Here is a 17,871-nt window from a genome sequence, read left to right as displayed (position 1 = left end):
CATTTCATTGTTAAAGTGCCCAAAATCAGTTTTTTGATCTATTTTCTACTTACTCTCTGGCTCATCTCATTAATTCCTCTGGCTTTCAATGTCATCTATATGGTGGATCATCTACAATTTTATTTCTAGTCTGAGACCTCCTGTCTGAACTCTAGTAGTTGTTGTGTTTTGTTTTGTTTTGTTTTTTAAGATTTTATTCCTTTGAGAGGGAGAAGTAGACTCCCTGCTGAGCAGGGAACCCAACATATCCTGAGCCAAAGTCAGACACTTAACTGATTGAGCCACCCAGGCACCCCTGAGTCTTAAACTCAATTATTCAAATACCAAGTTAGCATCTTCACTTGGATATCACACTTCACATCTCAAACTTGACATGTCTGAAACTAGCCTTAAACATGCTCTTACTATAGTTTTCCTTGTTTCATTTATAACACCTGTTTTCCAGGTGTTCAAGCCATTTTGTTTGCTTTTATTTTTTATTTTTATTATTTTAAAGACATACTGATTTAGAGAATGCACAAGAGCAAGCAAGGGGGAGGGGCAGAGGGAGACAGAAATCCAAGCAGACTCTGTACTGAACGCAGAGCCCAACACAGGGCTCTATCTCATGACCTGAGTCAAAACCAAGAGGCAGATGCTGAAGTGACTGGGCCACCCAGGTACCCCTCCCCCATCTTATTTTATATTGTACATCTAATTTATAACACATCCTGGTCATCATCATAATGTATGCAGAATCTATTCAGCATTTATACCACCTCTTGTGTCCAGGCCTCCATGATGTTTCATCTGGATTATTGCAATAAACTCCTAATTAGTATCCTTGCTTCTGCTTTTGCCCACCTATCACCGTGGTGTATTCTCAACACAGTAGCCAGAGGGATCCTGTAAAGTGTAAGTCAGATCATACCATTTTTCTGCTCAAACCCCTCCACTGACTTAGCATTATCACTAAGCATAAAAGCAGAAGTCTTTAATGATCTATAAGGCTTTATATCATTGCTCCTCAAGGTGTGGTCCAGACTAGTTCTGGCCTACAAGATAATTTCAAAACTGAGAGAGTTTAAAAACTAAGTCATTTAATATTCCTTGATTTTGATGAATTTTGTTTATATTTTTGTATGTCTTCATTTTCCTTTCCTTATTCATTTTTATCCTGTTTTACAATAGGATTGGTCTGCAAAGTTTAGGGGGAAAACATACTCTTTCACTACTGGCAGTGAGGCAGTCTGCCTCACATGCTCTGGTTATGTTTCTCAACATCATTTCCCAACTGCTTCCCCACTTTAGCACTCCTTGCTGTTCCTCAAACATGCTATGTAGGCTTTCACCTCAGGTCCTTTAAACTTGCTTTTTACTTTTTGGAATAATTTCCTCCCAAATTGCTCATAATTATATCCTTGTTTTATTTCTAATTATTGTTTATTTATGCCTGTTTTTCTTGATCAGTGTTGGCTAGAATTACAGATTTATCTCTTTCAGTATTCTAAAGTTAGCATAATATTCTTTTCTCTCATGATTTTACAACTATGTTTTATTATGTAGTTCAGGGATTTATATCAGGATTATGGGTATAGAAGATGCAAATGTCCTAGGTTCACAGTAAATGAAATGTTCTGTACCTCCAAGGTATTCGAGAACCTTTGTACATACCTGTCACCATTATAATTACTTTCTCTTCAATAACAGAATATAATTAATGATTTGATTATAATTTTTAAATTTTTCTATAATAAAAGATGCATTTAATGGCACCTCAGTAGTACTCTTTCTCTTCATGCAGTTTATTATTACTAAAGCAGATAAGTACATAGCCTATAACCATGAAACAGAGGATATTGAACACCTTATTCTGAAAATTCTTCCTGATTTAGGTATCATCTTTTATCCTAAACTCTTTGTGTTTTTATTGTTCCTTTCATTTTATGACAGCAATTATATTAAAGCTCTCAGTTTTAAAAAATTCTGTTTTTCACTTGGTTTATTTTCCTTGGGTGCCTAGTAATGATTTTATATTTGTCTGGATAAACATAAAAACAAAATGGTTTAATGGGTTTAAATTTCACCTGTCAACCTAGTTGATAGAGATAGGGTCAGAATTAACCTTATATATAGTATTATGCTTTTAAGTTCATTGTAGATCACGTAGTGATCAGCATCTGAATTTATTTTTTCTTTGAGAAATTTTAATTTTATAATGAATAGCTAATCATTTCTTTTGTCTTAGGTGTTTATTATAAACTCATCAAACATATTTCTTCTTGAACCTGCAAATGATATTAAAAACCTTCTGGATGAGCACACAGATATGTGTAAACGCATTCTTAACATTTATCGGTTCATGGTTGTACAAGTATCAATGGACAAAAAGACTTGGTAAAAAATATTTATCCTTTATTTTTAATTGTGTATATATAATTATAGTAATTTTTAGAGGAATAGCGTCTGTAAACAGGGCTTGTCACAATATTGTAAAGGCTTCTATTAGTAAATCTTTTATGTAATAGTTATGATGACAATAGTCTCCACTTTATCTCAGAAGACATCTTTGATCAGCCTTCTTGGATTATTTTTCTAAAGTGGACATGTGATGCCTTCCCCCCACCACTCTCAGGAATGAATACGTGTGTGAATAAATGAATTTATGCATGTGTAAATAAAAGAATAAGTAAATGATTGTATGAATGCCTGATTCCTCGACCTGGCATTCAGGGCCATGTACATTGAGGTCCCTGCCTACTTTTCTATCTTTCTCTCAAACCTAAACTTTACCATGCATAATGGGATTTGGCTTTTAGCTTAACAATTCCTCTTTCTTCCACAGAAAGAGAAACTTTTCTGTTGAATAGCTTATTCTTGCTATCTTTTTCTTTTGTCACAATAGCTATCTTTAGATTCCACCTTCCTTTTCCCACATCTTCTTACTTGAATTTCCCCCTCACTGCTTTCATCATGTATTTGTATCTGTTATAGCTCTTTTCAAAATTGACCTAATCCTTAAATTACTTGTATAAAGGTCTGTTTACCTCTGAATTGAAAGGCCCTAAAATGTCAAAGTATGTCTGTTTTTGTTTTCCTACATTTCTTTTTTCTTTTCTTTTCTTTTTTTTTTCTTTTCTTTTCTTTTCTTTTTTTTTTTTTTTTTTTAAGATTTTACTTATTTATTCATGAGAGACACAGAGAGGCAGAAACACAGGCAGAGGTAAAAGCAGGCTCCATGCAGGGAGCCCGACATGGGACTTGATCCCAGGACTTCAGGATCATGCCCTGGGCCAAAGGCAGGCGCTAAACCGCTGAGCCACCCAGGGATCCCTATTTCCTACATTTCTTAGCATAATATTTTATATATTATTTGTATGCTATAAATATATTTTTTAATGATTTTATTTTATTTATTCATGAGAGACAGAGAGGCAGAGACCTAGGCAGAGAGAGAAGCAGACTCCATGCAGGGAGCCCGATGTGGGACTTGATCCCAGGACTCCAGGATCACTCCCTGAGCCAAAGGCAGATGCTCAACCACTAAGCCACCCAGGCATCCCTGTATGCTATAAATATTTAATTGAATGGAAAAATAGGCCTTTTGGGAAAAAGAGCAGTTATTTTGTTTTTGTAAAAATTATACATTTTCATTATAAAAACCAAAGAAGAGTTTTAAAAAGAAAATTGAAGTTGCCCCAAAACTCACTCTCTGGAAGTAATCATTGTTTGCCCTTTGGTGAACATATATCTGGTTCCCCAAACCATGCATGTAGTCACATAGTATTAAGCCATTTGTATGTACCATAATTTTCTTAACCAGTCCCCTTTTGATGAATGTGTAGTTTATTCATTTTGTTTTTGGGTGGAGGGAAAAAGAGTAATCATCCTTATACATACATGATTTTTCTCCTTTGACTTATTCTTAAAAAATGGAAGTACTTAGTGAAAGAGTATGCCTAATACATGTTTTGCTGCATATGAAAATATGGCTTTACTTTGAAAAAAATCTTTATTAGCATTGATATAATCCCACCAGAAGTAGTTTGTTATTAGCTTAATTGGAACACTTTTCTATGCCAGGTATCTTGTTAAGCACTATGCATGCATTTTCTATCTTAATCCTTGTAGCACTCCCTCAGGTGGATAACATCTCTATTTTATATGGTGATCCTTAGGTGCAAAGAAATTAGTTCATTTATCTTTGTTGACATAGCTGAGATTTGAACTCGTCCTTCAGACTTCAGAGCCTAGGTTATTATCTAGTAACTGTTCTACTTTGACCATTCTTTTGTTAGTCTCCACTCTCCTTCCTTTTTTTTTTTTTTTTTTTTTAAATGTACTTTACATCAGTGCTGTTGAGCCAGGTTAAAAGTGAGTGGCCTGCTATATGGAACACAATTTTAGAATTTAAAAAAAATTTATAAGTTCCCTTGAAGTCAATTATGAGAGATTAGTCATATATTTACATTGAATTTATGAGATTTTATGAATTATTATTATGTTACAAAGTGAAAAGTTATAAATGAATGAGTTTTGATTTGACCACAAATCAGTTAAGATTTATTTGGGAAGTCTGTGCTTTATTGCATATGTAGTTGATTTCAAAAAGCTTTTCATTTCATACAGCTAAGCCAAAAGCCTAAGATTACAAACGTGGCAGCTTTGATTTTTCTCTTATGAATAAGTGCATGTATTTATTTATTAATAAATTCAGGATATTTTTCTTTTTTTTTTTTTTTTTTTTCAGGATATTTTTCATTGAGTGATACTTTTCTATTTGATTCTGTGTTCACTTCCCAAAAAATGATGACATCTAGGTCTTGTGATCTCTTGCTGCCTCTGGCACATTTCTCACATGGACTGTCCCACATATTACTATGCCTAGAGTGGGTCTGCAGACGAATCAGAGAGAGGGCTGTGATAGGGACTTGGGCTATTAGCCTGGCTGTACACCCAAACTGAAATACCTTTTTTCGCATGTGGTTGAATCAGTTTCCAAATTATTAGGTACAAATAAGCACCTGGTCTTAATAATAAGTATCTAGGAGAAAGAGGCAGAGTAGAACTAATATTAGGATTGTCTTGATTTGGAGTACACAAGGAGAGTACAGAGCTTAAAACTGGCCAAACTTAAAAGAATGGAAAAAGGCAAAAGAGTGGTTGATGGTCCTTGATTACCTGTCAGGATCATTGTGACCTATTAATCTTAAAAATCTTACAGTTTTTGAAATTTCACCTGGTATACTTCTGGATCTGTGCTTGTTCTCCATATTATAAAGATGGATTAGATGTATAGGCATCATGGTAGGACTATATTGTATAGATAGAAGAAATGTTCTTCAAACAGCTTCCTTAAGGTTACTACTTGATTTTGGGGGTTGGATCGGGGGATTGGAGCAGTCTCCACATTCTCACCTGCCATGTCATCAGCTTTTGCATAAATTTTTAATTGATGAGAGGGTTTTGTAACTGAAAAATGGTTTAAAAATGGCTGGTATAGTTTATAAAATGGAATTTTAAATTTTAATATTTAAAGAATTCTAAAAATTTGAAAGACATTTGATATTTGACTTATTGAAAGATAATATATTTTATAACAAATATTAATTTTAAAATTCATTAACCAAAAACAAACCTATGTAAGAAGGAAACATTAATTAATTTTTTTACTTTAAGGGAACAGATGCTGCTTGTGTTGCTCAGAGTCACGGAGTCTGTACTGAAGATGCCATCACAAGCTTTTCTACAGTTCCAGGGGAAAAAAAATATGACCTTGGCAGGTCGACTTGCAGGACCTCTTTTCCAGGCAATAAAAACAAATAAATAAATAGATAAAATAGATGGATAGATATGTATTTTTATAAGATTCACTGGGCCCTGAACCTGTTACTTGGGGAAAAAACTTTAAAACAAAGATTGTTTCATATTAAAGGATCTTTTATAGAACTAAATTAAAAGTTGCTTATCTATAGGCTATTTGCCATACATAGAAACTCAGAACCTAGTATGAGTGGAGGAAATACCAGGTCTGTGAAAAAATCATTGAAACAAGCCAACGATATTTAACTTTTTCTCTTATGTGGCATACTTACATGATCTCAGAAAGCTGCCAGAGAGCTTCATGAGTAATGAATGGTCTGGTTGTTTGCTTTATGAGTTTCCAAGTTTCTGGCATTGTTAGAAAAACAAAACTTTCTTTTAAGTTGGTCTTTAGTAATGGAAAAGTAGTTAATCATGATTCTTTCTTATCAGGCTGTTCTGTAAGACTTTATTCACTTCTTTAAGTATCAGTGGTAGTTTTAAATATATAAAAATTACGTATTGTGTTTCCTAACCTGACTTTAAATGTATTATGGATTCCTTGGAAAACAGCAAAATAATATGTTCTTAAGATGACACATTAAATACAAATACATGGATAAAATGGTTCTTAATATCAAAGATAAAAAGCTATTCAGATCTAATTCTTGGCCATAAATATAGTTATTCAAATCATTTTTTTTTTTTTAATTTTCTTGTTTGCCTGAAATTTTATGCTGGTAGTGAATAGTATTTTGAAACCTGTTACATTTATTATCTAAACTCCTCTTAACTTCATTAGCCCTTTTTTAAAAAATTTCCCAATTGTTAGAACTAATCCACTGTTGGAATCATAGGAAGGCAAAATTTTAGCTTGCTATATGGAATAACTTTTTTGTAATGTGAATGTTTAAAGATAGAATTAAGAATCACTAGTTATTACTTTACACTCTGCTCATTTTCATCTTACATTTAATATATAAATGTATGTGAATTCCTTAGTAGAATTTAGAGTTAAGCTTTTGAAAAACTCTTTGGTACTTGTTTGGTACTTGTTTCTTCAATAATAGTTTTTTTTATCTTCAGTAGAAATCCATAAAGTCTCAGGGGTAATAGCTGATCACTAATTTCTGCCATTCAGTGAATAAGTTTTTTTATCCTATGATTGGATTTTTTTTTATAGAACTTTTAATTTTTCTGGTATCTTCAAAATGAAATTTAATTTATTCTTTAACTTACATACAATTTTTCAAAAACATCTCATCAAGTATGTTTCTAGTAACTCTTGTTTTTAGAATATTCAAATTGTATACTGATTTTCATCTTAAGTTATAGAATGTAGGTTTTGGTCAATTTAGCTCAATAAGCATTCATAAATAATTTCAATGTAATTCAAATTTTTAATAGTGTGGAGACTCTTTAAGCAGCGTTTATTTAATATTAATGTAATACAGCATAAAAGATAGTTACAACTTCAGGGATAGTTCTTTTCAGTTTTGATATCTTGTCCTAATTGCTAGATTGTTGAGTGCGACAATTGTTAAAATGAAATTTATAGTAGATATTAATGATTGCATGAATTCCTTTATAAGTATTATGTACCAAGAAAGGATCATGGATATTATGTGATTTAAAATTCTGCTTGTTTTTAGTTTTTTTTTTTAATAATTAAATATCTGAATTTGAACATATTGCATTGTTATTTGTTTGTCTTTATAGACTCTTATAGTTGCCTGGATCAAAGCAAATCTAAATGTATACATCTCTCGAGAACTATGGGATGACTTACTCTCTGTATTGTCATCATTGACCTATTGGGAAGAGTTAGCCACTGAGTGGTCACTGACTATGGAAACACTAACTAAAGTCTTAGCTAGAAATTTATATAGTTTGGATCTCAGTGATTTACCATTGGATAAGTTGAGTGAACAGAAGCAAAAAAAGCACAAAGGGAAAGGTAAGAGTTGTCCATAGAGATGCTTCACATAAATTTGTTTAAATAATTTGGTCTAGGAAAATTAAGTTAGGAAGATGGGGGAGGGTAAAAAGTTGTTTTCTCTTAACTGTTCCCTCCTTCATTTACCCTCCAGATTAAAAATTTTCAGTAATAAAACGTGTAGGTACCTTGTAATTTTTCTTGAAATCATTTCTTAAAATCATTAGTAATTTTGATGAGAAAGTGTTCTGTATATATCTAGCTAAATTTAAATAAACAATTTAGAATCTTAAATATTTTTAATGATTAACCAAAATGGAAATTAATAAATTGCTCGTTTTTGTCATATGCATTTTTTTTTTTTTTGGTTAGAATTTATAAGGTGATTTCATGTTACTCTATTAAAGAGAATTATCTGAGAAATTCTTTTGAAAACATTTTCTTAGTTTTAACTAAAAGCAGACATTCCCTAGATGTGGATTATGTCTTTCTTGAGTGTTAAAAAAAGGGGAGAGGGACAATAACAGTGACTATATTGCTAATACGTGTTTTTATAATGGGACAATAACAGTGATTATATTGCTAATACGTGTTTTTATAATCTAATGTATTAGTATTTTTCATTTTTAAGTAGTTGCTAGCTAGAGATTATATCTGAGTCCACATTTTATATTTAACAGTAGTCCATCGATGTTAATTATGTGACCAAAATATTTTTTCCTGCACTGGAAAAAATTCTCAACTGGTATTATAGGCAGGTAGAGATTTAATAACTTCCACCACAGGATGGCTTTGGTTAACTCATTTCTTAAAGTTTTTTTGCTTCTCTATCCAAATGTTTCTTTTTTAATGGAATAAGTGGATGGCAAAGGATTTTAATAATAGTTTATTTCTGATGGTTGTATTTTAGAATTTCATATCAGTTTTGGAATATGATTTTTACATAAATTGAAGTTCAGAAAAGCCTTACAGTACACAGATGTTTAACTTGATACTTTATAATACATTTCCAGTAAACCTGAAAATCTGAGGCAAGGTAGCATGCATGATTTGAAGAGATTATTAATCAGGTGACAATATACTGAGATTGAAAATCTACATTTCTAGGAGTTGGACATGAATTTCAGAAAGTTTCAGTTGACAAGTCATTTTCTAGAGGATGGAGTCGTGATCAGCCTGGCCAAGCCCCAATGAGACAGAGAAGTGCAACAACCACTGGTTCCCCAGGAACCGAAAAGGCAAGGAGTATAGTACGGCAAAAAACTGTTGGTATGTATTCTTTAAAATAATGAGAATTGTACAGGGCAATACGTTTATAGTCCTTAGTGATAATGTATGTAAACGTATAATTTTCTTATCAGTTAGCTTTGGTCGTTAAAGGAAAAACTTCTATAGCAAAACCTTTTCTTCAGGGGTACTCAAGAGTCTGACAAGAGGCTGTGTTATCCGTTGCTATTAAGATTTATCTTACATTACCGTTTTTATGTAGCTTATTTTACTGTAGGTATCAGTAATTTTAAACTGTTTTTTACAGAATCGAAATAGAACTCTGATTCACTTTATAGAACTCACACATTAACTGGTAGAGTTTCTACTAAGTGAATATACTCACAAACATGGAAAATAAGGGTAGCTGATTTTCAGTGCTGCAATTCTTAGATTGGAATTCATGCTTGCAGATAGCTAAGACCAAGTTAGAGTATGTTGTTAGGTTCCTTGCAGCTTTTAACAGACATGGAAGAAACTTCTGTAATCTTGGAAGTAGCAGTAATGAGCAATGATGGGAAGAATTTCTGGATATAGGATCACTCAGTATGCTTTGGACCTAGCTACTATCTTATTTCTCTTCCTCTTGGTCTGAATTGTAGTAGAAAGAATACTGCAATGAAAAATATGAAGGCTTTGTCCTATTTTTTTTCTTTCTTTCATCACTGAACAGCTAGGTAATCTTGAACTCTTCCTAGGCTTTATTGGGAATGATAATACCTTATATGACTGAAACAAAGTTGCTTGAAATTACTTTAGGCTTTACAATTTATGATTTTTTAAAAAGATTTATTTGAGAGAGAGAACACATGTGTGCATGTGTACATGTGCACAAGTGAGCAGGAGGAAGAACAGAGGGAGAAGTAGATTCCCTGCTGAGTGGGAGCATGACGCAGGGCTGGATCCCAGAACCCTGAGATAATGACCTGAGCTGAAGTCAGATGCTTAACTAACTGATCTACCCAGGCACCCTCAGATGCTTAACTAACTGATCTACCCAGGCACCCCTAGAGTCTGTGATTTTTGTGGCAGGAGCATTTTTTGTGGAAATATATCTATATTTAATGATAATCAGTGAAAGACACTATTAATTTTAAAGATTTAAAACAATTAAAAATAACAGTTAATTTTAAATCCTTCAAAAGAATTATATTTTCAAAATTGTTTTCTGCCTGTAAAATAAGCATAGAATTACATTGATTGTCTATGTCAAGCAAAAATAAGAAATGATACAAGGAAAAAGGGTATGGGTGAATTAAAATTATATATTTTAAGTTTTGGCATAGAATCACTTTTTGAGATTAAGATGTTGATTACATCTGAAATGCCTTCATTTTATATTAATGTCAGATTTTAATGAAAATTTTTGTGTATTGTTTAGGACAGACTTCTTTTAAGTTTAAAATTTTACTTTGTTTTACTTAAAACATACCTTTTTTTTTTTTAGAGTTCCTCATATAATCTTTCTGATTATAGAAATAATTTATGCTTAATGTAGAATGTGAAATTTAAGGAAGCATCAATGAACTAATGAGAAATGATCATTAACATGTTGGCATATTTCTAATCTTTAAAAAACATAATAAGCAAAGTACTCATCTTAAATTCATACCTATGATTATTTTCTGGTACCTATACCAAAACAACCTTGTCTGGCTTGGTCATTAAACAAACCTATCAAAAAGTTGAAGCATTAAAAATTTTGTTCAGAAAAATACCTGCATAAGTTGGAAAATACTGAAAAGAGCAGCAGATTAATTTAAGATGGTGTTTGAGTATATATTTTCTTAAAATATTTTTAAAAATTTTATATCTGTAGTGAGTGTACACAGGTAAAAATTCAGTCTACGATAAAGTGTATACATTCTAGTAAGTCCTTCATCACTACTTCTAAGATTTTGCTTATGCCAACACATTATTAAAGGAGATACTTTAGACTTACTTTAGAATGAGTTTGTAAGAAGTTAGTTATGATATTCATGTTGGAACAAATACATCACTGTTTCTGTTTTCAGATTTTCCTCTTAGTTTATGTTTTTCAAAATATTGGACCTTAGTTTGGGGACTTATAAAGATATTTCTGCCAGTGGAGATACATGTATGTATGATATGAATTTTATTTAATGATAAATATGGAGAAGTATATGTAGTGGTTTAGAAGTGAGAAAAGGCCAGACTTGCCTGCCTCCTATTTATTTTGTGTTTGGGTGCTTTTAGTGAATACACTTGCTGTTCATGAATTTCCTATGCTGCATGACAACTCTTGAATGAAGGTTACAGTTTTTGACATAATGCGTGTATTTTATGATCCATGATGAATTTATGTGGAATACATCTATTTTTCTTTTTTATTCATTTTTTGGGAAGAATAAAGATACAAAACCTTCAAAAATTGGCATGCTTAGATGCTTGAAAATATGTTTTTATTTTTTGATGTTATATTTCTTATACTGCCCTTTCATCTACATAAAACACATATTACAGATTTAAGATCAGTGGTGTGTGTGGCTTAGTAGTGAATGTGGCAGTAGGAATTTCAGTGGCTTTCTGGAGATTTCTGACCTAAGCTTTAGATTAGTAAATCCCCAAAATTCCTAGTAGCTAATTCATTATAAGTAATTTTCTATAGTGCAGGTTACATGGCTGTGAGACACTGGACAGATTTTCAGGTGTGCATAAAGACCTGTAGTGAAAAAATAGAGAGGTACATTTTTGTAGAATTCATTTAGGATCATAACGAACTTAAACCACTGTGATTATGGAAAGTTCCAAGGGAAATGCTCAAGTTCTTCCTTCAAGTTGGTGGTAGGAGAGAACAAACAGAAGGAATTGTTATTTCCAAGGAATTATGTAACTCAATGAAAAAACAGAAGAAAACTTGTAATCCTTCTATAGAATTGAAAATTGAATCAAATTCATTTTAAAAGAATCAATTTAGTTTTAAAACAAGTATTTCGTTTTGATTTTCTCCTCTATATGTTCACAACTAAAGCCTTTTTCAAAAAATTATGCTTGATTCCCCAAATACAGATACTCATTCAGTAAACATTTATTGAGCTCATATGTGCCAAAAACTAGGATTATAAAGGTCAGAGAATATAGTTGTGTTTGAAAAGTTGGGAGGCTGACATAAAAAACACACAGTCCACAAAAAATAGATTGTAAGCTTTGCAAAAGCAGGGATTCTTAACTGTTTTGTTCATTACTATATTGCTAATAAGTTAATTACATGGTAGTGTCAGAAAAGCTTCATAGATGAGATGACATTTTGAATAAGAAGGAGAGTCAGAAGGAAGACCAAGAATATTACAAATTTCACAAAGCCGTATTGTGAAAGAGCATGAAAGATTCAGGGAACAGTGTAAAATTCTCTGTGGCAGCAGCATGTGAGAACAGGAGGAGAAGTTGCAATTGCAGTGATTATTACAGCCAGGTCACATGGGCCTTGTGTGACAGGTTAATGAATTTAGGCATCAGGGAACCAAGAGTTTCCATTAACCAGGAAAACCCAAGATTCTGAATTGATATTAATGCTCAGATTTTTTTTTAAGCACTCCTATTATACTGGATGTTATCAATATTGATTCTTTTAAGTCCTCTATTCATACATAACAATATACATACCTTCATTTGTTTAAGAATCTCTACACTAAAAGTTAAGTTTAAAAAATGTTTAGGAAGTATAAACTAGAGATCATTAATTTATTGCTAAGTGTGCTAAAATTTGTCTTTAATTGTATGAACTGACGCCTCCTTATAAGAGACTACAAAGTGCAACTACAAATATAATTTTTGAAAAGTAATCCAGTTTTTTTTTTTGTAATCCAGTTTTTAAGTTATCTTTAAGAACTTAATCTTTAGAGTTTTTATATTATATGCTTAAGATTTGAATTAGCACTAACTTATTTTTCTCAATGACTTAATTGTTCATCTAGATTGCAAATTCTATTTTCTGTAAATATCTCTACTTAAAATTTAAATTATACTGTTAAACTTTATTTTTTAAAATTTATTTGAAAGAGAGCAAGAGCACAAGGGGATGGACGAAGGAAGAGGGATAAGCAGGTTCCTTACTGAGAAGGGACCATATGGGGTTCCATCCCAGGACCCTGGGATCATGACCTGAGCTGAAGTCCCACTGCTTAACTGACTGAGCCATCCAGGCGTCCTGTATGATGTTACACTTTAATGTAAATAAGAGATATTAATTTGAGTAAGCATTCTTTTCCTCCCATGTTCAAATACTAACCATGAGATTCAGTCCTTTAGATTATGAATTTCATAAAATGTTTCTAAAATGATCTAGGGGTGACTTTGAAACTTTGTAGGGAAGAGTATGAAAGTAGAAATGATTTGTTTTTGGAATTCAGCTTCATTAAGAAGAATGACTTGGAATTGCCTCATAATGGCTCAGAGAAATGCCCAAATATAGTACCAAAAATTTCTTTCAACTAATAATGTTGAGTTCTTTTTAGGGTTTCCATTCAATGAAATTTTCAACCCTTGGTTTTGAGAATATAAGCTAATTTAAAGTATCTACTGATTTTTTAATGCTATACTATTGTAACTGCAAATAATAAAAAGCATTTTCCTGCTTTACACCAAAAACTTTACATTCGAAATGTCATGTGTTCTCTGGTTTCTTTCTTACAGCTTGCCAGTATTTGCCGTGCTGAAATGTTTTAATTTAAAATTTCCTTCCTTTGTATCTTTTAGTTTTCTCTGTTGCTGCTTTTTCTGTGACACAATCCTTTCATTATAGTCACTCTTCTTTTTTCCTTCCCCACTTCTTTCTTTTCCTTTTTAAAGCCATGAGAAGCCGATCCATTGGTGAATGTGCTCTGCCATCGGCCTATATACGCAGTGCTAAAAGTGCTCCTGTTCTGATCCATACTTCCAAACCCTTCTTGCCTGATATTGTTCTCACTCCCCTTTCTGATGAGCTTTCAGGTAGTGCCACCTCTGCTAATTTCTGCACCACCTTTTTCACTTTTTAATCCTTCTGCTTTCAAATTTTGCTTAATCAAATAAACTCTTCAAAGTTAATTTCTTTGGGGGAGGTGTGGGAAATTGGGAAAGTGGTTGAGAAATCAACATTTTGAGTTATTTGAATTCTCATGCTATCCTGGCAGTTCATTCTGGAAGTGCTAAGTTTAGTGCTGTGCCAATGTCTAGTATTTTTGGTTGTAAATTTTTTTTCTGTTTGCAGTTGAGTTTTTTCCTTCTCAGGTGATTAAAAGAAGTAGTAATGTATGTTTATGTCATTATAGATGTTTGACAAAAGATGACTTGGAAGGTAACAATCAGAGCCTTGACTTTTAATTTCCCATTGTTTTGACTAATGATATGGTAAATCCTGAATATGCATCTGCATCATCTGTAGTAATGGAAGTAATAATTGGGAAAAGAACATAATCTTAGAGTTGCTTTGGAACAAATCTTTGTATTTATATTAGATTATGATAGTATATAGAATTCTAAGAACTCATTTTTAAGCCAAGTAAACCATTCTGTGAAGCCCCAATTTTTAAGGACCTTCGAAACCTGGTCAGCTTTTCAGCCTCAGGTCCTTGATTCCCAGTACTAGAATGAGTTGGTCTGTAAGGTTTAATTAACATATAATAAAATATATAGATGCTGGGTTTAGTTCATGATTTTTGAGACTTACACACACCTCTGTTAACTTTCATCCCAAACAAAATATAGAACATTTCCATTATCCCCCAAATTCCCTAGTGACACTTTCAAGTCAGTACCCCTCCTCCACAAAATCACTTTTGATTTCTATCACCATAGGTTAGCTTTTTTAAAGAATAATTTTGCGTGAATAAAATCATAAGGTGTCTTGTCTTTTAGAAGCAAATATGTTGAATAGTTATGCAAAATGTGCTAGCTCTTAGAAAATTAGTTGTACATTTTTAGGTACTTTCGTATCACTCTTATGAGTGTTTCCCTGATGTTGCCACTTATGGTAGGGTTGATTTTTTTTCTTTTTCCTTTTAAACAACGTATCTCTATCCTTCTTGTTCCTAATGTATTAAAGGCTTATGCAAGGAAAGGTGCTTTTTTTTTTTTAAGATTTGTTTATATTAAAGGGTGGAGGGGGGAGGAACAGAGGAAGAGAGAATTGTGAAGCAGACTCTCCACTGAGCATGGAGCTGGATGGTGGGACTCTATCCCAGGACCCCAAGATCATGCATGATCTGAACCTAAATCAAGTCAACTACTTAACTGACTGAGCTACCCACATACCCCAAAGGGAAGGTACATTTTTATTAATAAGATAATAAAATAATGGTTTCCAGTAAATGCTTTAAAAATATAAAGTGAAGTGCTTCCTACCACATTTTTATTAATAATGATATTTCAGGTGAAGTGCTTTCTACCACCCAGAATTTCATTAAGATCAGAGATTTCAGCCAAACCAAGGGGGTACATACTGAGGGGTGAATATACATAAATACATAGATACTCTTGTTGGTATTTTTTGAAAATACTGTAAATGAAAAAACTTAATGTCTTTTCTAAAAATGAGAAAATATTCAATTATTGGATGTGATATGTTTGTGTTTTCTAGTTCAGGATACCTTGATTGATAATTAGACATAATCTTTATGATGTTTTTGAGAAGTGTTCAATATTATTTTTTAGAAAATAATAAAGTGTGATAGAAATAATGAACCTTTAATGAATTTTATAATGAAATTGGTGGTTGACTTTGCAGTTTTATGGATGACAATAATAAAATAGAAAATTTGGCCTCAAACCCAAACCTACATGCTCAATAAGTATTTCATGATGAATGAATATATATTTGACACCAAGAAGATTAGGCGACTTGAATAATTTAAGCTATTAATGCAAAAAGTAGTAAGATTAGAAAATATATAAATGGAATAATAGAAATTTTAACATACAGAAGAAAAATTTTTGTTGCATATGATGCTCAGCTATAAATAAAGAATTTGGATACTTTGTCTCTCCAGTGTTCCATTTAAGTACTGTGTAAATAGCACTGATTTTGGTTGATTGCATTCATTTATAATTTAGGTTAGGTAAATTGGCCAAACAGTGTTTCTGTTCTTTTTGTTGTTGTTGCTTTTTAAAGATTTTATTTATTTATTCATGAGAGACACACAGACATAGGCAGAAGGAGAAGCAGGCTTTCTGCAGGGAGTCCAATGCAGGACTGTATCCCAGGACCCCAGGATCACGCCCTGAGCTGAAGGTGGATACTCAACTGCTGAGCCACCCAGGCATCCCAATGTTTTGTTCTTACAACTAACTACATGATCTATAACTAAAACTCCTAAGTTGTTGTAAACCTCTCTTAGATATATATATATATATATTTTTTTTTTTTCTTTTAGTTTTTAAAAATATTTTTAAAGCATTTACTGGAAAACATTTTTGAAATGTTTAGAAACATTGAAATAAGTTTTGGCCACTAATTTTTTTTTTTTTTAAGATTTGTTTATGAGAAGAAGTGAGATAGCACAAAGTAGGGGGAGCAGCAGAAGTAGAGGGAGAGGGAGAAGCAGACTCCTGCTGAGCAGGGAACCCAACACAATGCAGGGTTTGATCCCAGGACCCTTGGGATTATGACCTGAGCCAAGAAAGGCAGATGCTTAACTGACTGAGCCACCCAGGTACCCCTTGGCCAATAAGTCTTACATGTTTCGATCAGATACTCTGCTACTGTGTCAAAACTGCCTGGAAGATTCATTTTTTTCTCAGAATCTTAAGGGCTTTACAAAATTCCTTCCCTGCAACTTACATAATATTTTGGCAGATATGCATGTTAAGTGCTGAAATATTAAAATAAAGGTGAAGTATTCCCTTTAAAATGTTGTAAGGTAGCACCTTAACTGGGGTAAGTGCCTATTTCATAATCCTTGCTTCACTGTAAATGTATAATTCAGAAAGATTACCTTTTTTTTTTTAAAGATTTTATTTATTTATTCATGATAGACATAGAGAGGCAGAGACATAGGTAGAGGGAGAAGCAGGCTCCATACTGGGAGCCCGACACGGGACTCGATCCCGGGACTCCAGGATCACACCCTGGGCCAAAGGCAGGCGCTAAACCACTGAGCCACCCCGGGATCCCCGAAAGATTACCTTTTAGTAATTTAATGGGGGAGGTGTTTTAGGAAGAAGGTTTGAAAATAATTTTCTAAGTGGCAGTTCTAGTTGTTTTTATTTCCTTCATTTGGGATAATGTGCATTTTGTGATGGATTTAAAGAGATAAATAATGAGATATGGGTCACTAAATCAAAACAAACTTGATATCTGATTATCAAAGTAATATCATACTAGAAAATATGGATTATTTAGAAAAGTATATGAAAAATATACGTAATCCTCCAACCCAGTGCTTATTTATTGGTAATTTACAATACAGTTGCTTTCAACTTTTTGTGCATGCGTACATTTAAGACCTAAAAGCATAATTAGACTTGGTTATTTTGAGTAAAAATCATTTTTCTTTTAAGACTTCAAAGGAGGAAGGAATATATAAAGTAGCAGCAAAAACTTCATTCCTGAAAAGTGACTTGTGAATGAATTCAGCATTTGCCATGCACTTGTATAAATTTACAACACTTTCTGGGAAATGTTAATAACTATCTAATGGATTAAAGATTTATAGTATATATCAACATATTAAAGGCCCCAGAAGTCAGGTTTTTTAAGAGACACACAAACACATACTCGCCCCCAACTGTTTATTTCTCAAACTTATTTGAGTATGGAGAACTTTTCCAGGTACACACATTGATATTCTATAGCATTATGTTTCCAGAGCGAACAAATTTGCAAGACGTTGAACTAACCTCATAGTTTTAAAAATTAGCTATGAAAATTGGACAGGATTATTCTTACACAA

The 17,871-nt window shown here is 32.6% G+C and overlaps 1 protein-coding gene across 13 annotated transcripts in view; it reads left to right on the top strand.

Moving 5' to 3' along the window:
• Positions 1 to 17,871, top strand: part of RALGAPA1 (Ral GTPase activating protein catalytic subunit alpha 1) — a 242,244-nt gene that overhangs the window by 81,958 nt on the left and 142,415 nt on the right. For 9 of the 13 annotated variants that reach the window (XM_072838278.1, XM_072838267.1, XM_072838271.1 and 6 more), the window contains exons 13-17: positions 2,228 to 2,376; positions 5,659 to 5,788; positions 7,501 to 7,738; positions 8,825 to 8,986; positions 13,793 to 13,933. In XM_072838278.1, coding sequence (XP_072694379.1) covers positions 2,228 to 2,376; positions 5,659 to 5,788; positions 7,501 to 7,738; positions 8,825 to 8,986; positions 13,793 to 13,933 — 820 coding nt within the window. The remainder of the gene's footprint in view (positions 1 to 2,227; positions 2,377 to 5,658; positions 5,789 to 7,500; positions 7,739 to 8,824; positions 8,987 to 13,792; positions 13,934 to 17,871) is intronic. The other 4 variants (XM_072838277.1, XM_072838276.1, XM_072838273.1 and 1 more) reach the window with 1 other exon arrangement.

Source organism: Canis lupus, chromosome 9 (genome assembly GCF_048164855.1).
Source record: "Canis lupus baileyi chromosome 9, mCanLup2.hap1, whole genome shotgun sequence".
Taxonomy (NCBI): domain Eukaryota; kingdom Metazoa; phylum Chordata; class Mammalia; order Carnivora; family Canidae; genus Canis; species Canis lupus.
Note: the sequence above shows the minus strand (reverse complement) of the source record. Positions and strands in the feature narration are given on the sequence as shown.